The sequence below is a fragment of the Mauremys reevesii genome, linkage group 2, assembly GCF_016161935.1.
Source record: "Mauremys reevesii isolate NIE-2019 linkage group 2, ASM1616193v1, whole genome shotgun sequence".
Lineage (NCBI taxonomy): Eukaryota > Metazoa > Chordata > Testudines > Geoemydidae > Mauremys > Mauremys reevesii.
Window position 1 is genome coordinate 104,009,941 of NC_052624.1, and position 23,933 is coordinate 104,033,873.

Consider the following 23,933-nt stretch of genomic DNA (forward strand, 5'->3'; position numbering starts at 1 on the left):
AGAGTACAAGAGTATTTATATTTGGGTGTGTAGGAGAGCCTCCAAATTCAAATGGCAATTGAGCATGTTTTCAGTGCTTTCCAATCAGTAAGGGTTTGCTAAGGAGGCAGGTAAGGGTACATTTTCCTTATTTTGAGAAGGGAGGGGCAAGCCTTAAAAGTATAGAGTTCAGTTCATAGGATAAGCACTCAGACAACTTTAGCCGCATTGTCCTTGTGTGTGTGGGACTGGGCGGAAAATCTCACAAGAACAGAGTTCCATGAAAGAGTCCTGGTACTTCCTGCTTCCAGTTACTCTGGAAAGTATGAAATGTAGGTTTGTTCCACACTTCATAAATTAATCACACAGCCAGAGTCCAAGAGTCAAATTCAGCTTTGGCAAAAGAATGCAAAATTTCATAGAGTACAATGGAATTGTTCCCTCTTATGCCAGGGCTGATTTTGACCCAGATCCTCCAGAGTCATATCTACTATCTTTAATGCCATAGTAGTGGAACAGATGTACAAATAATGAAATATACAGGCGCCATTAGGAAGGGTGGCTATATTTTCCTAAGCCTGCTTCATTCTCTGCAGAATTTTCTTAAACTGTGGGAAAGTGAAAGGATTTGTGATTAAATTTTAGGAACTACTGACTGGATTAGAGAATTTAGAACAGGATAGGTTGCTATGTCATCTTTTACATTCAAGGTGCATCAGAGTGCTATAGGGGATTCATTAGTGTTTGTACATACTTCGGAGACGTAAAGTTCTGTATGGACTTAAGTATTGTTATGAGCCTGATGCTAAGCACTTTCAACACCCACTGACATTGCAGGATCATTCCCCTTATTATATCAGCAGAGTATACTGAAAGCAAGTGGTAAAGCAATCTCTTCCTGGGTTGTGGATATACAGACAGAGGACAATATCTTCCAAACAGTGAGTGGGGGATGTGTACACTAACCCCAGTTTTTAGAGGGGTTACTGGAATAGGAAGGGTATTGTGCATATTTTCTTGTATAGTGTTTCTCCAATACCAAATTATGTCACTAGTTGTAATTTTCAATGGTGTATTTATGTAGCCACACAGGTGTTCTTGCTTTGCTACATGAGACATTTGCATAAGAAGTGTGTAAACTGTGGCAGTAGGTTTGGCTCTCTGACCTGGAGCGGGGAGTTCACAGCTTTGTAATAAGCTTAGAAAACAGTAATAACAACATGGAATAAGTTATGTTCTATCTTTTAAAATAACATGTATTTTAGTATGGAAACTTAAATGGTACCTATTGCATGTACTAAATATATGTTGAGAGTCATGGAAGTGATCTGAAGCCAAGTTAGAAAGAGAGCACTACTTTCTTATACACACACACAGGGACTGATTCTCATTTACACTAAGGCCCTTTTATACCGCTCTGACAGTGTAAAAGGTCCTTAACAGCTCTTCAATCTAGCAGAGAAAGGCATACCAGGATTCAATGGCTGGAAGCTGAAGCTAGACAAATTCAGACTGGAAATAAGGTGTAAATTTTTGACAGTGAGGGTAAATTAACCACTGGAACAATTTACCAAAGGTCATGGTGGATTCTCCATCACTGGTCATTTTTAAATCAAGACTGCCAGCTTTTGTAAAAGATCTGCTCTAGGAATTATTGTGGGGAAGTTCTATGGCCTGTGTTAATACAGGAGGTCAGGCTAAATGATTACAATGGTTCCTTCTGACCTTGGAATCTATGAAGAGCAGGTGTCAATGTAATTAATGGGCACATCAGAATCAGGCCCACAGATTTCATTTTACATTCTCACCGCCCTCCCCATATATGGGGAGGTGATAGGCATTTGATAAATGGCATGGGCATATGTTACGTAAATAAATATATCATATGCCTGTGCAATTTATCACAAATTAGGACTGGATCACATACCCAGTAATCCAGCTCCTCTGGTACTTGTTCTAACTTTCCAAACCCATGACCAGCTTCAAACAGTTGACAAAATAAATAAAATCAAGTATCAATCTACCAGAGAGAGGTTTCCTCCTTCTTCTTGCAAATACGAAACTGGAATTTTCTCCCCAAATTACACCTGCTTGAGGCCCTGGATGAGTAAGATTCAGTTCTGGACTGGAGATAGATTTTCTACACATAACAATATAATGAATGAAAGGATTGGTATCTTGTAGCCCTACCACTGAAAAGGCATAATTTCTAGCTTCTCAAAGGGAAACACAGCTATCATTTCAATCTTTAGAAAGGTCTACGAGAATGGACCTTAAAACTATGACATTATGTATAAAATATATTTTAGTGGTTTATAAAACCTGTTACTTTTTTCTCTTCCTTTGATCCTTGAGCAAATGGATTGATGGTTCACAGATTCATAGAATATAAAGCCAGATGGGATCACTGTGATCATCCTATCTGACCTCCTGCATAACACAGGCCATAGAACTTCCCTGAATTAATTCCTCTTTGAACTAGAATCTATCTTTTAGAAAAAAAACAACCAATTTAATTTAAAAACTAAAAATTGACAATGATGGAGAATCCACCACAACCCTTGGTAACTGTTCCAGTGGTTAATTATCGTCTCTGGTAACAAAGACACCAGCTTTTACAAGTGGAAGGATACTAAAATAATCTCTAAAGACAATTGAAAAGTTCTGTAAAACTCATGCTGATAAAAATCTTTCCACCACAGCACATCATCATGTATCACAACTCTCTTGAACACTAGGCTGAAAATCTGTCCTGTTCCTGTGCAGTTGTGCTTGCAGATCACAGGGAAGCCCCTGCACCCTCTCTGATACTTACAGTACAGGGCACTGCAGAATTTGGTTAGCTATCATATGTATAGTAACACATATAGGTAACCAGGGCTGCCCAGAGTGGGGGGGCAAGTGGGGCAATTTGCCTCAGGCCCCGGGCCCCGCAGGGGCCCCCATGAGAGTTTTTCGGGGCCCCTGGAGTGGGGTCCTTCTCTTGCTCCAGGGGCCCCGGAAAACTCTCGCTGGGCCCGGGCCCCCGGAGCTTCTTCCGCTCCGGGTCTTCGGCGGCAATTCGGCGGCGGGAGGTCCTTCCGCTCCGGGACCCGTCACCGAAGTGCCGGGTCTTCGGCAGCAATTCGGTGGCGGGGGCCCCCCGCCGCCGAAGACCCCAGACCCCCTGAATCCTCTGGGCGGCCCTGTAGGTAACACACATATACACACATTCCAACACAAAAAAACATTATGAGAGCCTTGGTAACAATCTGGGTTTGGTGCTGTAACAAGTCCTCTGCCTGCCACTCTTCCTGGGGCCCACTGGTGGCCCCAATAAAACACAGAGAGGCCTCTAGTTCTTCAGCACCCGTGGCTTTATTTACACCAGGTTCTCCCACCACCAGCGATATACTATATACAGCTTGCAGGCCTTACAGTCTCCTCTTCCACACAGAGTCTGCCCTCAGCCTGGAGACTGACCTTCCCCTGGCCATTCCCCCTTCTTCTGGCTGCCAGCCAGCCTTTATAGCCCTTGAACCCTCAGGCCCGCAGGTGCAGCCAGTTCTAAAGGCCAGGCACCAGACTTCTCCCCAGCCCCAATCTATTTCCCCTGATTGGGGCTGGCTGAGAAGGGGCTAACTAGGTGCCCCCCAACAGGTGCCCTGACATAATCATTACAGTAACATCACGTACAAAATATGTTTTTCATACTTTCTCTATAAGAATGTCTAGAAAGAGTCTCTTTCCTTTACCTTTGAAAAAGAACCTCCCTCAGTAAACTATTTCTCATTGTTATGGAATTTTGAAAACATGGACATTGTGGTATAACTCAATATTTATTTTTTTAAATCAACTTTTTATCTTCTTCATTAGGTGCCTATTGCATCCAAGGGACAACATGGGCTCCCTCTGGTGGTTACAGTAACACTGGACAATTCCTATGGTGGTTCACCAAAGCCTAATCTGGAGTAGTAATGAATGCCTACAACTCTACTGAATGCAATACAAGTTGACTGGCACTTGGCATGTCTCAAAACTGGACCCATCATGATTTAAGCATCTCCCTATGGTCATTTTGGCACTGACTTTTCATATGTATTGGAATTCAAATCATTGAGTTATCTTGTGATTTATAAAATATCCACATATTTCTCCCCTCCTTCCGTCAAATGAGTCATTACATTTTCAAACACAGTTCTTTTACCATCTGTTTCAAAGACACTGGGCTAAATTCTTGTTTTTAGCCAAAACTTTTTTTACTGTTGAAAACTTTTTGGTTTCTGGAAGTTTGGCTGGAAACAGAAAAGCTTTTAGTCAAAAAACCAGAAGTCTTCCATTGGAGATTTTTGTTTTTCAGGGTTCCAATTTTCCAACCCAAAAAAACCCTGATTTTTTTTTGAAGAATGCAGACACTTTCCAGGAAAAAGTTTCTTTAGTTTAAAACCTAATTTTCCATTGAACAAAAATGTTTTTGACCAATCCTACTTAAAACATACCAGGCGCAACTCACGACTGCATTACTCTGGTTTTATACCAGTGGAACTCCAGGGATTTTAATGTAGTTACAAGCAGTGTAAAACTGCAGTAATGGAGACTGATTAGCCCAACATTTTGTGAACATTTACAAAGTTTTAAAGAATGGAGAATTACAATGAAACCTGCACAAAAGCCTCTTTTCTTAAGAGACTTCCCCAAAGTACCTTACAATATACTGAGTAAAATTTTGCTCTATTTTTTTTAAAGAAGACTCTGCAGTATGTGTTGATTCCTTGAGTGGGTTCTTAAAACAGGTGTAACTGAACACATAATAGCCACTTGATCCTTAAGACCTGTCAAAACTCTTTCTCATCATATTCCACCCTCTTTGTAGGAATACTCTGCTTTCTTTCTCCTCTTTTTGCATACCTGGAAAGGATCCAAAAGGCATATGATTTTGCTCAGGTTAGAATAAGAATTTTGTGTCATGTAAGTAAGGCCTGGTCTACACTGGCGGGGGTGATATATCACGTCTAGATGAGACGTGATATATCGAACTCCGAGAAGTCGAACGCTACCCGCCGACCCGGGCGGGTAGTATAGACGTACCCTAAGAGTCACATTCTCCATCACACTCATTTAAATAACAAACATCTTAAATACCTGTTGCCCATGAAGGCAGAATAGGGTTTTGGGTGTGTACGCTGTTTCAGCTCATAAAACCCATGGTTATGATCCAGAATGAGTAAAAAAAATGTGCTGGGGAGCCGTTTACATGAACAAGTGTCCTCAGTGCAAAGAGTTTTAGGTGGGTGTGATCCTACCAACAGTTCATATTTTAACTATAATCATCTGCATATTCCTTTTGTAAATGAAAAATGAAGACCTGCAGAATCAGATTTATCTCGAGCAAACAATGTTTTGAATCTTGTTACAGAAATATGACAAATATTTTAGTTTCCATAGTGTGTTTGTAGAATCAAGAAGAAATTAATCAAAGTAAGCATTAGTTTGAAAAGTAAAAGTAAAGGCTATGAATTAATGTACTTGGTACTTATCCTCAGTTTTCTGTTTAGGCCCATTATAGGTCTGACAGACCTTTAAGGTTTCTATTTTTAACTCAGTAACTTGATCAGTGGCCAAGATATGAAAGGAATCTTGGACTTTAGGCCATGCTCACTTTCAGGTCTATCCAGATGGCACAAAATAGCTGCAATAAGGGAAAACATAAAATGCTTGGGAAAATGAAGACTGCAAAAGGCCTAGCCTTATAGAAAAATGAGCAATTGTACTAGAACCTTTTCAATAAATTTGTAAAACAGATTGCATGTAAGGAAAAAAATGTGAAACACTGAATCAAATTAAATATTGACCCAAAGCAACAAGAATAATTTGTAATGAAACAGACATATGAATTGGGAATCTTTTTGATGGTGATACGTATCTGTATAACACAGGCTTCAGTTCTGGAGAATACACTTAACAAATGAGTGTGAAACAAAGCCAAACATAATCAATATTAATTAAATGAAGGTGTGCAAGTTCAAAAAGAAAGGAAGCCAAGGTTTCAGTCAGATAAAAGGAGCTCTTCTAGCAGGGAAGGAAGAAAGGCAACGGAAGAGTCAGGGTAGCAGAGGCAACGGGAGGCGTCAGAGGTATGAAGGTCATAGGATGAGGCAAGTTCTGTCAGACGTGCTTGGTGTGTGAAGGGAATGATGCACAACAATAAACTGTTGGGAAAAAAGTAAATGGTAAAACATATAAACATAAGTGAAGGCAAAAATGAAAGAATGGCTAGCATGCAAACTAACCTTCAGGGTTAGCTTTTTAAAAGAGCCAAATCTCACTGAAATTCAATGGCATTTGGTTATGTAACTCCCATAGGCGCCTTTGAAAATCCTAGCCTGGATTCGTGGGGCCAAATTCATCACTGAAAAAGCAAGCTCAATTCCTCTGTAGTCAATGTAACAACATGCATAGATGCTCAAGGTTCACGTGACCTCTGGTTTTCTGGAGTGAACTTTAATACCCATGGAAGGTGCTAGGTTGACAGTCTGGGAGCTCGAAGTTCTTTATTTAGTCACAGGCCAGGCATGGCAGGAGGAGTGGCCAGACAAGCTTCCCTACACTACCCTTTCAATGCACCTTAACTACGTTCTAGGGACCATCTCTAAGCACTGAGAGGGTAGCTCATTCTCTAGGCTCACATAAATCTTAGCATCTTATGCTGAGAAAAAAAACTTGGACATTGATTATTTGCAACTGTTGCGAGATGTGTGTGATGTCAACACCTCCCTGACTAGCAAAACAGCCCACAGAGTAGCCCACTTCAGAGTAGCCCACTTTACTTCAGAGCTAATTTACATGTACTCAAATCTTTACATCTATGAAAAGATGGCTTCCCCACTATGGATGTCTCCTGTTATTTTTATTTAAAATTAATAAACTTCAGTCTTTAGAAATTGTCCTTAAAGGGCTGACAATACCAGATACCTCCACCTTAAGTTACTGAATGGAGGTACTGAAGGTGTTTGTAGAACTGTTCACTCTCACATCTGTTGTCATTTATGGTTATATGAGCTATGCCACACAAGGGCATAAAAAACAACACACGGGATGGGAGGAAAGAGGTACCTTATCAACTCCCTGTTCTCCTCAAACAGAATTGAATTACCAGTCAGCTAGAAATATACATCTTGGTATGTTATCCATATAATAAAACTGGAAAATAGGCTTGCAACCCCTCTCCCCCAATGTTATGGTAATGGAGGATATTTGACCATTGTATGGTACTTTATTTTTGCATAGAATGCAAATTTTGAGTCAAATTAGGATTTCAGTTTATGGGTTAGGTGCCTATAGTTACATTTTAGAAATTTAATACTGAACCCGGCCCTTGTTGCTGCTGGCTCCACTTGGCAGAAGGGTTACAACTACATCAATTAATCATCCTTACTCAGTAAAAACTTTTATTGACTTCACTGGTATGCCAGCCTGCACAAGAGGGAAGAATGGATTTCAGGATCTGATCCAATAAGAAGGTGAAATATTTATCCATTTTAAACTAACTTTTAGTTCTCTATTGTATTTTTATTTTGTGGTCCATAAGATGACAAAATAAAAAGATACCATATAAAGGACACAGGAATAAGGCTGCTATTCAAATGGCCTGTTTCAAACCATTTTAAGAAAACATACTGTAGTATCAGCTCTAAGTACAGCATCCTCTACACGGCATAACAGATAGCTTGTTAACAGCTCATTCATTAAGAACATACAGATTATGGGGCAAAATCAAACTCCATGCAACAGATGTAACAGAGTCTCCATTTGTGAACTACAGTCAAAACTCAACCAAACTCGGAATAACAGGTCACAAAACAGCCAGATTAATAAGTTAAGGGAGGAAAAAGGATCCCACAAATATAACATTTCAAGACATGCGTACAAAACATATATCTGTGTCTAGTGGTGCAAATATTAACAAGAAAGCTCAGTTAATGACAATAAGATTAAAGAGCAAAAATCATGTAGAACAATTGTACTGTTGTTTGCAGAAAACACTCTTACCATTAAGGCAGAAAAGCTCAAATATCTCACGAAAGGCCCTATTCATGAATGACTTACGCTCCACATAAGTTTGGGAAACTGTGAAGAGTGATTTCCCCCCCAACCCCCATCTAACGCCTACGAAATGGCTATTCTTCAATATAGGCTTGTTGGAGCACAATGGGACAACTGTCTGGTTGGGGGGGGGGGGGGGGGAATGAAGAAAGGGATGTAGTGCCCGATAAAGAGGTGGCAGAGAATAAGGGATAGGAATGTAACTTGCCACAAATGATCACAGAGTTTGAGCTCTAAAACAGCAATCATGAGAAGACAGACTGAGGTGGTAATTTTCCTGGTCAACATTAGAAGGATATGATCTTCACCAGCGTGAATTCTTTTGTCATTTAGGAACAAACTTACTTTCCATTAATATCAGGCATCAATAACTTATTCTTCCTCCCACATTTTTAATGAGAAAACACTTTTATTGTCTAAATCTAAATCTATGCTCTTTGAATCGTCTGCGTAGGTCCTATCTGCAGTGTACAAAGCATTCTCAGGCAACAGGACGTCATTGCAAACTCATGTGTGGTTCTAACCCACCCAACCCCCCAATCTTCTCATTTCCTGTCTTTAAGGCCAACTTTCTCAAGCTTAGGTGCTTAATTTTAGGCACTTAAATAAAAGTGTCCTGACCTTCAAAGGCTCTGAGCACCCACAACTTTCACTGAAGTGACACTGAGACGCCTACACTTGAAAATTTGGACCTAGTACTCTGGTACATATAGCAGTGTTTAGTGACCTTTTAAATGAGTATTTCCATTTTTGGAAAAAGCTGATTTTCTTCATTTTTGCAACATGTGCAAAGGCCCCCTGGGCTGCAGTGTCTATTAACATGCCAGGGCAGCCACAGTAAAGGATGTCAAGAAAGCATGGGTGAAATCCTGGCTCCATTGAAGTCAATGGCAAAATTCCTATTCACCTCATTGCTTATGAATTCAGAAGTGGCAGTATCAGAAGACAAAGCAGGAGCACAGAGTAGAAATGTACTTCCTCCCACTCAATGCTGTGAAATGCTCCCTGCTCCACCAATGGAAAGGATAGTTTATTTGTTGAGATTTGCAAAGTTATCTGATATCACCATCAGAAAAGGGGGATTTCCTCGTAAAATAGCTGAGATCTGTGTTTTTGTGAATGGCATACAAGACATCACCATTTACTTCTATTCAGGTTCTTATTCTGCATCTCTCACTGTGGCATCTGAGCAACTTTTTAGTGTACACTAAGCAATGTGGTGCCTTCTTTCTCCTTTTCTCTCCCCAGGAATAAAGTTGTGCGGGAACTGCAGAAATTGATCAAGAGCATATAAAGTATGTATATGTATATTTCTAGGGGAGTACAGAGTATAAATATGAAGGTGCAATAGGTGCAGATTTGCCCAGGTCCAATATTGAATAAGAGTCCTTAAAAGATGTACTAAGCTCTGCTTCCTTGATTTGGATGAGCTGAGGATACTAAAAGCTCATGTAATGTTTCCATGTAAAAGCTTAAATCAAAGACATTTAGCTGGGATATCACATTTGTTTAAGAACAAAATGATCCGGCGGATAAAAATCAGAGGAGAATTGATTAAAATGCATTTGATTGCCAGAGTGGAGCAGAGGAGCATTGCAAAATATTATAAAGATAGGAAGTCAGTTGAAGCACAAATATTGATTAAAACAAGTCCAGAACAGATCTTTAAAAAGAGAACCACTGTGTACAAGCTGATGGTATCGAACCAAAAATCGAATTACAACAAGGATTTTGTTCATACATTAGTAGGAATAAAATAGGTTAATCCACATTAACAGTTGAGTTTTCTAGTAGCAGAAATCCTTCACATAGAGACTTTTTCCTCCTTCCCCCCTTTATAAAACTTGACATTCTACATCTCTTTACCTAAGATTTGAACAATAATGCATTGGGTTTAGCTAGTGGGCAACTACCCCGCCCAACATTTATACATTAGGTGAAGATAGGGTTGCCAGCCCTCCAGGAATTAAAGATTAATCTTTAATTAAAGATTATGTCATGTGATTAAATCTCCAGGAATACGTCCAACCAAAATTGGCAACCCTAGGTGGAGAGCTACTTAGAGTATCATCTTTGCAATGAAAGCTTCCCAGAGAAGGATCTCAGTGGGATTAGCAGAGATACACAACCCTTTATGTGGTTACCAAACAGGCTCTGATGCTGCAAGTTATTGCATCTGAGAGGACACTGCACCTGTGTAGAACCCTGCTGGGGTGTGTGTGTGTGTGTGAGAGAGAGAGAGAAGGGGGGCTTACCCATGTGGAGTCATTTGCAGGATCTGAGTCTTAGATCATGTACCAAGATTTGAAAACAGTCAAGTCTATATGATAACTCTGAAAATACAACCATGTTTCACACAAATAAGGAAGAGTGGCACAACTATCACATTGCATTGTCTGATAAGTTTTCCCAAGGAAGAGAGTGCACCCAGGGCTAGTCAGGAGGCATTGGAAGATGTACATATTAAGGTGAGTAGGCCTTTAACAGTACATGGTGGGTGTGACTGATTTTCTTGAAAGAGGATTTCAGCTTGCAAAAGCTTGGGAAATACTAGTCTGATAGATTACAGTGGTTGCTCAATAGTTTATTGCACCTCTATGTTTTTGGATGGAGGGGGAGAATGCTCATGCAGAAACAAATCAAATACTAAACCACGCATTTCTGCTTTGAAATGCATGAAACTGCATGATTTGATAGTCATATTTACACATCTCCATATAAGAGCTAAGCAGCTGTAGCAATATTATCTATAAGCAAATGTTTCATTCACCTCATATTAATTAATCATATGGATATAATGCATTGAGCATTTCTAAAGAAGAGGCTGGAAAAGAAAAACATGTATGTCTGGAGAACAGAGAGGAAAGTCTGGAAAAGCTATCCTTGACAATAACCGCTAAAAGAAATGAAAAAAAAATACATAGATTTTTAAACATACGTTTAGGTACCAGGTTTGTTGGTGCTGTAACATCTGGTGCTTCACTGTAATAGTCAGTTGGATCCATAATGTCTGTATCAGGAGGAGGGTAAGGTGGGGGTGGGGGAATCACTAACTGGGGTGGACCACGTGTGTTGCCTCTAGGAGGCTTTTGTGGCACCTGTCGTCCATTACCTACAGGAGGATCAATTAGCTAGTTACTTTATTGTCAAGTCAATTATTTGTATGTTTCTTTTAAAACACACAGAAGTGTGTGTATTCACCTGCTCCCCCCCAACCATCCACTCTGTCTGGGTCTGATTCTGCTCTCACTTACACCAATGTAAACCAGGAGAAAGTTGACAGATATATGCTGGTGTTAAATTTAGCTACATGAGATAAGAATCAGGCCCAATATATACATGTATGGCACAATCTATACACATCAATCAGCATAAATCTCAATTGCTGTTTTGGCAGATAGTAAAACACACTAATTTAAAAACACTATACAGAAAATATCTTCCTGAAGGTGGGTTTTTTAAACATTTGTTTCTCCCTTAGACACAGACTTTAAAGTCAGAAGGAACCATCATGATCATCTAGTCTGACCTCCTGTACACTGCAGGCCACAGAACCTCACCCACCCACTCGTGTAATAGACCCCTAACCTCTGGCTGAGTTACTGAACTCCTCAAATCATGATTTAAAGACTTCAAGTTACAGAGAATCCACCATTTGCACTAGTTTAAACCTGCAAGTGACCCATGCCTCATGCTGCAGAGGAAGGCGAAAACCCTCAGGGTCTCTTGGTCCCTTGGTCTGACACAGCCCCACATCTGTTGAGCTATAGGATACTATCCACAACTATTTCCCTAACTCTTTGAGGAGGTAGGGGAATGGTGAACGTTGGTATTTCTGAATGGATGTGCTATTTGGGCTTTCATTTTCTTTTTATAGTTTTTTCTTTTTGGCTTTGACAATGGGCAGAAGCTGCTGATTTTGTTGCTGTTTGTATGATGGAGTTTCCAACCTGTGTCAGAAATGCTTAGAACCTCAGAACAGTACTTAATTTAGTATCATGCATACTAAATGGAATAAATGGGTGTCCTTTACATTATTAGACATATTAATAAATACCAGCAGTGTCACATCTTGCTTGCAAATGATTGTGGGTAAACCCTGGAGATGTTTGGTCTTGATAGAAGCCAGATCTCTCTCTCTTCTTTTGGAATAAGACAAAGAGACGAGATAATTCATAGGTCTGAAGAACATGTTCTCCATTTGTGATAGTGCTGGAGTCATACTCGGCTACCACTAACATTCTCTTGAAATCCAGCAGGCCCCTGTGCCTTCTGACCGTATCTCAAACTTTCTTCTGTGTTTATGGGAAGGCTCCAGCTTAACCAAACCTTAAGTGGAATTAGTGAACCACTAGGAATAGCTCTGAGCTATCAATCAGCCAATTTCACCCAAGCCTCCACAAAGGATTTAATTTTGGCACTTTAGATTTCTTCTTACAAGGCCTTCAAAGTGTGGTCATGCATGTATTAATGCAGCAGTGTAGTGGGAGCAAGAAGGCTGGAAAAGATTTAACTGAATAGGGTTTTCATAGGCTACATCCAGCTGATAAAGGTTCATGGAACAATTTAATGTCCATAAGTATGCTGAACTCCAGTGACGTTTTTGACTGCTTTAAGAGAATTAGGCACAGCACTTTGGGGTCAGTATAAGTGATTTGGTGTTAAATATTTGATCTGACCCGTTTGCCAGTTTAAGAGGTTTTTGTCCATGATTTTTACATTCCGATTAGTAGGGTCAGGGTGGGAGGAGGTATTTTAATCTGCCCCATCATGCTGCTGTCTATTTCCTGTAGCAATTTTTCTCTATACAGTCTTGCTTTGTTCGCTCCTTTCTTTTTGCTTCCTGACACATCTGTGCTGTCTCATGGTTTCATAGTTAGCGCCCCAAAGAGAAGCTGTTTTACCAAGCTTCCCTCATTATAACATTTTGTGTCTATAATTATATTAATCTAAGACTGCAGCAGAAAATGAAAAATATATAGGAGATTATTATGCGACATATCCTTAAATCAGCAAAGCTCCAGTAAAGTTAACTGAGCTGTGCTGATTTACAACAACTAAGGTTCTGGCCAAAAGACACCTATCTATATAGCTGTGGATAGAAATAAGTGTGTCTGTTCTGTTTTATTTCATCTGTAACATTTCAAGCAGTGACATAAAATAAAGTTAACATTAACATAAAGTTAAAACACCAAATGTTATCAGTAATGACTTGTGGTTTTCAAGGGGAGGCATTGGGAATGACTGATTGTGACATCCGCAATAGTTAACAGGCAGCCAATTTTCTGAAAACGATTGTGCTATATTGCACAGCGATAGCATTCTCCTTTGAGAGTTTAAATAAGAGATGTCAATGGAGTCAAATATGTTACAGGATAATGGACTCCTGCTGCTACATAAATGCTGACGCATTAAATGTGAGGCATTTACTGAAAATAAATGTTGAAACAAAGCTAAGAGGTTTCTTTCTAAAGTGTGAAGCATTTGTAATGTTAGCAATTATACATGACAGGGTGTTCATTTATGGTATCATATATGCAGTCTTCAGTGCTATGTGAAAATGCTGAGGTCGAAGGTGCAACCTGGAGTGTACCAAGTGTACTGTAGCACATTTTAAATGATTCCCTTAATGTACTGGATAATGAGTTCCAACGCAAGGGGTTATTAACTCATATCTTTCAGAAATCAGTTTCTTATCTAAGGGAATAATCTTGCAGTCCTCACACAGACAAAACTCCCAGTGACCTGAAATATCTGGAGGGCTTTTTCTCAGTTTCTCTTTCTATCTGTATGTGAGTAAATGAGTTATATTGCATAAAACTGAAAACTATAATTTTCTTGAGGTATGTATGAAATTTATTGCAGAACCTATCCGTTCTTTTCTTGCACTGATTAGCTAAAGACTCTATTAATGCAGATTCATCTCAAACAGGACCGAAGACAAGAACAAAACTTTATGGAACATACTCCACTGACATAAAACCATCATGGGACAACGGAAAAAGTGTATTCAACAGTAGCAAGGGCGATGGCTTTGAAAACAATGGGGCAGCCCTTCAGCTGGTGCAAATTACGATAGGTCCATTGAAGAGAATGGAGCTATAACAACTGAAGTGTAAGAACATAAGAACGGAAAAAAAAAACCAACCTGTGTGGTGCTATGTCAATTTACATCAGCTGAGAATCTCCCTCTCTCCATAGAAGTCACCCCTTGCCAAACTCCATTCAACTGGGGCAGGGGAATGGGCTGGGAGGGCATCTTCAGAAGGGCATAGTGTTGGCCTAATTCTGTTTCCACTGAACTCAATGATGAAACTGACTTAAATGGGAGGAGAGTTGAGCAAAAGCAGAGCGGGATTTTCCAAAGCACGTTTAAGTGTCATGCAAAAACATTCTACTCACCCAAGCAGTATTATTCACCTTTCAAAACTCTGTGAACCTCAAACACTTAATTACCAGACTTTCATTCTTTAGGATAAATATTTTTACAGATTACATAGTTTCCAATGCAAGGGGCCATTTTAGGGAATCTTCAAATAGCGAGCAGTGCCACATAAAGCACATGCATTCAATTCGAGGAAGAAGAGAAGAGAAGTGCTTACCCACTGTGCTCTTCCTCTTGTCTTCCTTTTCTTCTGTTCTGTTTGGCATGACAGGAACAGGAGGAGTCGGTGGTGGAGGGGCTCGTCTCTTTTTTTTCTGTAAATCATTCTGTGTTGCCCCTTGCGGAATCTAGCAAAAAACAAATGGAAAAATTCACATGGTGAGGGATGTAATGTTAGGTTTCCTGCATTATCAGTAACAGAAATGCACAGCAGGTCACAGAATTTGTTTCTTACATAAATGTACTTCAGCTCAGAATATTGCCATGATGCTTTGTAATGAAAGTCAGTCCTAAACTAAAAGGACATTATAAGGTAAGATTGGAAGAGAAGGGATGATATAGTGACTCAGTAGGAGGAGTTCCAGTCTGCAAAAGTATGTGTATTTGTTGATCCTGGTAATTAATGGGCCAAATATTCTAAGATGCATGCTCCTGAAAGGTGTGTGCATAAAATACCCAATCCAAAGTTCATTGATATCTTTCTATTGGCATCTATAGCCTTTGGATTATGGCTAACTACTCGACATTGTTCATGTAGGGCCTGATTGGCTCTCATTTTCCCTGATTTTCTTCTCAAACTAGTGTAAATCAGGAGCAATCCCAGTGAAGCCAATGGAGTTACACTGGTATAAGTGGGAAAAGAATCAGATCTACAAGTCCTATGTTATGTGGCCAGGTGCCTACGTTGGAATGTTGTTCTTTTCAAGCGAGCTTTTGAAGATTTGGCTGTATGAGGTGCTGAGACTTCAAATAAAGGCAAAATGCTGAAGTTGGTCAGTCATGACTTAAAAGCTTATTAGATCCTTTTACAAAAAACAAACAAACAAAACCAAGTGACTAGAGTGTTGTTGGATGGCACAATGTTTTCTGCAGTTTATTGGAATACGGTTGTGTGTGTGTGCATGGCTTTATGTTATTGACGACCCTGAAAAATTTACTGGAAATAGGTTAGGCTGTTATATGTCCTCCATTTTGAATCTTTGAGTGAATAGAGTGTTTGTGAGGTACTAATAGCATGAGGCTGAGACAAACTTAATATAGACAGCAGCTATGGAAGCCTCCCATACATGCAGCTCTGCCTATGCACCTCCATCATCACTTGCAATACAGCTGCTATTCCTGTCCTGAAACTCTACTGAGCAGAAACTACCAAACATGCTTATGGTTATGTTTTTTTCCAGAAGCATTAATGAACCTGTATATTTATTGTGGAGGATGACAATATAGCAAACAATATCTTCACAATGCTAAAGGCTACTTTCAAAGTTTCAGCTGAGCAATCGCACGTGAAAGCATCTTTCGTAACCATGCAGTACATCCTGACAATATCTGGGATACATGACTGAGTTCCTAACGAGGTCTATGAAAGAGTAGTACCCAATTTAAACCAATCTTCTTCCACAGTGCCAGCAAAATCCTTCCATGTCAGCTCAATCATTACTGTACTTTATGGTAAAGATCACGTGGTAAAAATATGAAATCTCAACGCAGGTGCATCCAGACAAATAAATGCTAACAAAAACATCTCCTAACACCACAAGCTTTGGTGTCTGGAAAGACCAGCCCCAGGAATAGTGCATGGAAAATTAGTAGAAGGAAAAAAATTCTCTACATTAGTACTTTGTCTGGGGATCATTTTCCTGATCCTTCTAGCAACTTTATTGCAGTGGAACACTATACTCTATTAATTTTAAAGTTCAAGAAATTTTACATTCCCCCCCGCCCTTCTCTACCATATTTAAATCTGGTTTCTAGATGCTAAGAAAAGTTTATATAAGCCAGGGAAGACTGGTAACAAATTGCATAGTTAAGAAGGATCTGCATAATAGCACATGCTGTTATGCAATGGGAATCAGAGTGGTTTTTTTTAAAACTATATTTAAAAATCTGTGAGCCAAACCCTGCAGACCTTAGGGCCCAATTCAGCAAAGCGCCCAAGCTCATGTTTAAAGTTAAGCATGTAGTTAAGTGCTTTGTTGAACTGGGGCCTTAGTTCCTATTCTTTTTTTGGGGGGGGGGGGATAGAGGGGGAGGGGAGAGCGAGGGGAAGACAACACATTAAAGTAAAAAGGAGTTTTTCCTGGAACACTCTTTGTGACTGGGGCTGTGGTGGAGGAGGTGCTGACAAAGCAAGTTCTACATCTGGGTGTAATGAAAGACATGCCAGGAGATGTTAAAAGGGCCATAGGGCAATGATGAATAGGGCCCAGTTTTCCTAACTGCTGGTGCCTCAACTCAGCCTAAAATGTGAAAATGGTGCTGGGCTCTGGCTGCTTGGAACATCAGCAAAAATGAAGATTCTTCAGTTAGAATTGAATTAGCAATTTTGATGATGATGTATGAACCAGAGCTTAGACACATCTTTTGAATGAGGAGTGAGAGAGTTTTTATTTCGCTAGTGTTCTGAACACAACCCCAGTTTTTGGATGATTGCCATAAGCCCTGCTGAGAAATACACTGCTGGGGTTTTTGTTCACGATTTGATAGTATAGATAATTACATCAAGGAAATATTTGGAAGCCTTTCATTTATTAAATGCTACATTTTTATGAGAAAATTAGTAATAAATTGCCTACTAGGCAGCAGTTAAGTGATGAGTCACACAAATAAATCCAAAACATTAAAATAACAAATAGATACCAGACATATAGCTATATTAGATACAAACTACATTGTTATATAAATTAGATATATTAGATATAAACTAGATTGACTGATTTACAAAAATTTTAAACTTGGAACTAATAAGAAGTTTGCAGTTTGCCTGTCAGCTCACTGATCACTTTGCACATGAGTTTTATCCCCATGTCCCACTTTCAATTTCTTTTAGTTTTTTTATATTGTGAACTATTTCAGAGAAGCACCATGTTTTCCTGAGAGTTTGTACAGTTCCATCTGGAATGCTACCACTGCATAAAGAAATCACCACCACCAAAGAGCCTGAGCCAGAGAACTCCTGTCCTTGGTTCCAACCTAACTGAACGTGGGCAGTGAGAGACCACCCTACTCCATCGTTACTGCCAGCCAGTGACTGGTAATCACAGAAGTAGTGAAGGCCTAGTTTATAAAGGGATCTGTCTACCAATACTACATTATTAATGACAGGTTTCAGAGTAGCAGCCATGTTAGTCTGTATCCGCAAAAAGAACAGGAGTACTTGTGGCACCTTAGAGACTAACAAATTTATTTGAGCATAAGCTTTCATGGGCTACAGCTCACTTCATCGGATGCATGTTCTTCAGAACATTCCATTCTATGCATCCGAAGAAGTGGGCTGTAGCCCACGAAAGCTTATGCTCAAATAAATTTGTTAGTCTCTAAGATGCCACAAGTACTCCTGTTCTTTTTACATTATTAATAAAACCGAGGCAAATATTTCTCTCCACCTGGGAAGTAAATGAATAATACTTTTAAAAGAATCAAGTATTGCAAATAAGCAAAAGGTATACATATGTTAGAGAAAAGTCTGTGCTCTACCAACTCAGCATTTGAATGTAAAACTGTTGCTGAAGCTTGAAACTGGTTCCAAATAAAGGTTACTTGCCATCAAGGTAATTTGTTGAATGAATACTTAGGTGCAGTAGGCTAGTTTTCTTCTGTATTCATAAGAAATTCATTTACAGTTGATGAAGCTATTTTGAGCTCTGAACATGTACCTTTTAATTCTACACAAAATAAAAAATGGAGTTAATAACTATTGCACTGTGTGGGTGTGAGAGCACATGACTGTGTGCAGTGGTCCTTTATTTGGAAAGTATTATACCCTGTATGCGCAGTGCGCCTGACTTGCATTCAGTTGACAAATATCTATTTCATGACAAATAGAAATACACAGGATCTAGAAGAGTTGTAATGAGTGGCTGTGAGGCATCACAGTAAATGTACCCTAGCTTGGAAAATATAGGTTGGAATTTTGGTGGAATAAGAAGGCCCTAAACTAACTGGTGTTACTGCTAAAGTGGCTACTGTATCTTTTTCAACATCTGCTATTCTGCAGTCCTCAAATTCCAAGTGTCCAGCATGGCACCTCCCAGTACAAGGCAATTTCCATCATCAAAACAGAAAAGTGATAATTCATCAAGATAAAACAAAAAATAAAATAAGTTAAAAATAAATTCTTGCACTTACAGTAGCAAATTTACCATCTCTTTGCACTAATGTCAACTGAGTTACAGCTGAGGTATATTTACCACATTAGCACTTTTCATCCAACAATCTCATTTTTATAAAGCAAACGTTCAGACTTCAAGTTACAGCTGTATCATCATAAGAAAGAGCATAACCATAAGAGAGAGTGGTAAATTTGAAACATATATTGCCTGGGACTTATATTTACCAGTAACTCCATTATATTACATACAGTAAATATACGTGCATATATATACACTTCTATCTAAAGTTTAAGGTATGGTGAGGTTAGCTATAATTAGAGGCCAAGATTTTCAAAAGTGACTAGTCATTTTGAGGACTCAATTTTTGGGTGCCTAATGCTGGACACTTAAAAGTGGTCTGATTTATAGAGACACTCAGCACTTAGAGATGTCAAGCTGGGCATCCAAAAACAGAGGCAGCAAAATTCACTTGTCACTTCTGAAAATCAATGGAGTTATTCCCGATTTACACAGGGGTCACTGAGGTTAGAACCTGTCTCTAAAGAGCTCATTTCTAATCTTCTTCATCATGAACTGACTGCAATTGATAGAAATTCAATAAAAGGCCAATCTCAAAGAAAGTCCTTATAAACCGATATCTCTGATGGTTTTGAAGGGGCTAACGTACAGCAGACAGTCCAATCTTTAACGGAATGTGGGAAACTCTGTGTCCACTCTAGTATGCTCAACAGGCTTTTGTTTTGCTGAAGGAAGAGCTAGCCTGAGGACCACTAATGTTACATTTTCTTGTCCATGTCTGTTGTGTTTGTAGAGGAATTAAGCAGCAATCAGGCATTTAGAAGGAAATAAGTTACTTTATTGTGCATCCGACGAAGTGGGTATTCACCCACGAAAGCTCATTCTCCAATATGTCTGTTAGTCTATAAGGTGCCACAGGACTCTTTGCTGCTTTTACAGATCCAGACTAACACGGCTACCCCTCTGATACTTTATTCATTATGGCATTTTAGATCACTGCTAAGAGAAAATAAATGATCTCTGTAACTCCATCTTTCATGATACTATCTTACAAAAAAGGGTCAAAAATTAAAGGTGGGGCTGAGACCTGAAATTCAAATCTGAATCTGAAATGTCCCCAAATTCAGTAAGGTTTGGATCTGAGGGATTCAGCTTGGCCATTATGAAGATACCCAGGAAGGCAGGATATGGATTTAAACTTTCTCAGCTGGGTGGCTGGATGCAGGGTTTCTGTTTGGGATCATTTTTAATCATCACCTATTCCACAAGATGTTCTACCGGCATGTAACAGCTTCCATGTTCACTCTGCATTGCTGCAGGCAAAGCAGCCATTTCCACTGCTTTGGAGAAAACTGGACAGACTGGTAGAAGAGAGATAAAAGACTAGAAGCCTTGAGAACCAAAGGGAAGAGTAGCATAACAGAATTTTCCTCTGTAAATGATAAAGATCCTTTGGCACTTGGTGAAGCAGAACTCGCATGTGAAAGGCATTAGCTTGGTGCGTCAAATTCCTCAAAGATGTATTACTTCCTACTCTACGAAGAGGAAAGAATCCTCTGCAGATAGCAGTTTATTTTCAGCTTGCATACTTATTTACCAGTGATACTTGCTTTCAGGGCTGAGCTTAGATAGATGTGTAGAGACACAAACAACCTGAATGTTACAGAAAAAGGAAAAAAAAGTCAAATGCACCAACCACTTCAATAATGAAGGCTTAGTCAACTACATAAAAACATTGCTTCTCTTATCCTGTTGGCTAAGTGCGATGTACTCACAAACACATCATAAAGAAGATGAAAAGCTTGTTTAAAACTAGCAATGCAATACGTATATAAAGAGTGTCTAGTTCAAGACTGGGTCATAAAAATTGTTAAAAGTGGTTCTTTAATGTCAACCTTGGTAAATCTATCTAGGAGGCTAAACATAAATGGCAAAAAACACAAAGAACATTGTGTTTCTTTTTCGCAATCGTATATACCAAAACAATAGAACTTGAAAATAATTTGTTATGGCTGGCTGCTTCTTTTATAAAGAAATCAAGCCTTAACAATATTATCTGAAGTAATTTCCCATCCAAACTTTGTTATAAGAGCCCCTTACTGAGTGCAATAGATTATTTTGCTGTTCTCAGCACTTGTGTTTCGCTTTTGTGACATTTTTAAGAAAGCTTGATGAGATGATTAGGTGAGTTTCTGGTTATGCAACAAATAAATAAAGAGCAATGTTAACTTCAGGACATGTTTTTAAAATGTTCTTTGAGTACGGGCTACTGTAAAACTGAACTAAAATAGTCCTTTGTGACCTAAATCTGATAAATACTGTTCACCCCTTCTGCCTCCTTTATTGGTGAGACCACACAAGATGCAAAAGGCGATTTTCTATTAAATTCATGTCACTGGCTCATGTATTACTTTGGAAAATATTTACAGTATTACAGACAAAGCATTTGAAGAAGATGGTGAGGGTATTTTAATTTTGTGAGAGTTCAAAACTTGAATTACATTTTTGGCCCAGAGATGAGATTTTGGTAGATATTAAAAACTAAAAGTGTATTACAAACAATGCCAAGAAAAAATGATGTGTCAAAGTGGTTGGGAACAGAGTCCTATCTGGCTAAAACCTGAGAGTTTCATTCAATAGCATTCTAGTGGGCACATTATGGACATTAGCAATTGACAGGAACAGATTATGTAGATATGGTACAGAGGGACATATCCAGATAGAATACAACCCGAAAGGGATAGCAAACTTTTTCACACGAAATAAACAACAACATAAAAGTTCAAATGTCAGAAGATCATCAAGTAAGGTTTCAACTCCAGCATTAGCTCTGTCCCTTAAATTTTGCCCATGCTCTGCCTACAGGCCAGGCACGCCCATTGTGCTTGTCAATTTTTCACCATCATTCTTTTCAATAGATCCCCAATATTCCTGCCAACACTCACTATGCTGGTCTGGAGAATGCCAGCCACTCCGTATTCACAGGCCAAAGACCTGACTTTCTCCAAACCTATCCTCAGTGAACTGTTGAGCATGAGAAAGGTGTCAGTAAGATGGATACCCAGAACATTGAGTATTGATCAGAACAGAGCACAACCTGACTTTTCCAGGGAACTTCTGAGGTGCTTTCAAGTAAACCCAAAAAATTCACGAGCAGGATTGTAACTCAGGATGAGATATGGGTTTCCCATCCAGCCTATTCACCAGATTTGGCTCCCTCAGTCTTCTAGCTGCTCCCTAAGTTGAAGGAAGACCATTGTGGGAAGAATTTCAGTGATGATGAGATGATTGCAGCAGCCCATGGGTTTCTAGACATACAGGACAAGGATGTCTACAAGATAGACATAGTCAAGCTGCAGCTGTAATGGACCAAATGCACTGATATCAAAAGGGACTTATTGAAAAATAAACAAATAACTGAATGCAAATTATGTTTTTTCCTTTGTCAGTCTAGAAACTTTCTGAACGCCACTTGTAGTCCAAACACACACATACAAAGTTATCATCTTTAGGTCAATGTGTGACCAAGACCTTGCAGGGCAAGCACTCGCTGGTGAGATGTTCTTGCCTTCCAGCTCTCATTCCCTCTCCTTTCCCCCTTTTCTGTAATGTTTCCTCCTTTATTCTTTGTTATTTTATTGACTGCTCTCATCTTTGTTATTTTTTCAGTTTTTAATTGTTTGTGTAGTGTACTACCAACCGTACTGGAGGAGGTCCAGCGGGTGTTTGACAGATAACTGTTTTTTGTATTTTACAGATTCATGTACTTGGACAAAAAGAAGAATGCACCTTTACTAAATCATGTACTGACTATGGGCCACATTCTGCCACCCTTACTTATGCTGAGCCATACCTGACAGAGTTGCCATATTCTCTGATTTCAGCCAGCCAGACTTTGATACTCTTACTTGCATGTATTTCTATCAGCCTACTTGGGACAGTGGGAGTGGCTTTTTAAGTGGAGTCAGGGGCCAGCCTACCTGTGACAGACTCCTGTAAGGGAGAATGAACTCAGTCCTACCTGGAGGCAACTCAATCCTTATGTAATTGATTGGCAGTTGTTTAGCTAATGACTTCGATAAAAGATTACTAGGACTCAGCCAGGCTCAGGGAGAGAGGTAGTGTCTGAAGAGAGCAGCTCCCAAGAGAGCTCATTAGAGCAAGGAGCCGGGATGCTGTGCTCCCAGAGAGAACAGCTCCCTATAGAGGACAGCAACAGAAGAAAAGTGGCTACAGGTGAGGGTTGCCATGGATTAAGGTAGAGACTGAACTGGAACAGACAACTGCAGGCCCCAAGGAGGAAGGGTGTGCACCCTTGAGCCCTGCCAAGAGGGGCTGTGACTAAGAAACTCAGGCCCCCAGGAGGAGGGGACATAGAATATCAGGGTTGGAAGGGACCTCAGGAGATCATCTAGTCCAACCCTCTGCTCAAAGCAGGATTAATCCACTGAGAGATTTTTGCCCCAGATCCCTAAACGGCTGCCTCAAGGATTGAGCTCACAACCCTGGGTTTAGCAGGCCAATGCTCAAACCACTGAGCTATCCCTTCCCCCCATGCAACTTCAAACTCAGGGGGAGACATTTTTTATATCTAATTTATTTACATTTAATAAAGTAAAACCCAAAGAGGGGAATACCCTTTTGGAATTCTTAGGAGACCTGAGGCAGGGGAAAACTGATGAACACAATGCCTGTAGTGCCCCTGAACTACAGGGAGTAAGGTCCTCCTACAGAGTGTAAGGAGGAGTGGGAGATCCTGGCCTGGTAAAACCCTTCATAGTTAATATTCTAACTGGGCAAACAATTGTAACATCAGGGAATACATATCAGACCACCCTGTCTTCTCCCTCACAAGGAACAGCAGCAGATCTTGAAATAGGAAGAATGAATTTACAGGAAGCCCTGCTCAACAACTTTACTGATTCTTCTGTAGCATTGTGTGAATTTTATATGGTAGAATGGTAGAGTTTTTTTAATTTGTAAGGTTTTCACTGAGATTTTGTATATCACTTACTGCAGATGAGAAGAAAATGTTTTGAACCAAGCAGAAGCCATTTTAAAGATATCAACGGCATAGAGATAAATTTTTAAGCTGCAGAAAGGAGATATAAATCTGTCTGTTCAGCCTGGTGATATAA

The 23,933-nt window shown here is 39.6% G+C and overlaps 1 protein-coding gene across 10 annotated transcripts in view; it reads right to left on the minus strand.

Annotated features, from left to right (window-relative positions):
* Nucleotides 1-23,933, minus strand: part of COBL (cordon-bleu WH2 repeat protein) — a 287,602-nt gene that overhangs the window by 50,324 nt on the left and 213,345 nt on the right. For all 10 annotated transcript variants that reach the window (XM_039522524.1, XM_039522526.1, XM_039522525.1 and 7 more), the window contains 2 exons: nucleotides 14,664-14,793; nucleotides 11,000-11,173 (listed from right to left, as the gene is read on the minus strand). In XM_039522524.1, the coding sequence (XP_039378458.1) occupies nucleotides 11,000-11,173; nucleotides 14,664-14,793 (304 nt within the window). The remainder of the gene's footprint in view (nucleotides 1-10,999; nucleotides 11,174-14,663; nucleotides 14,794-23,933) is intronic.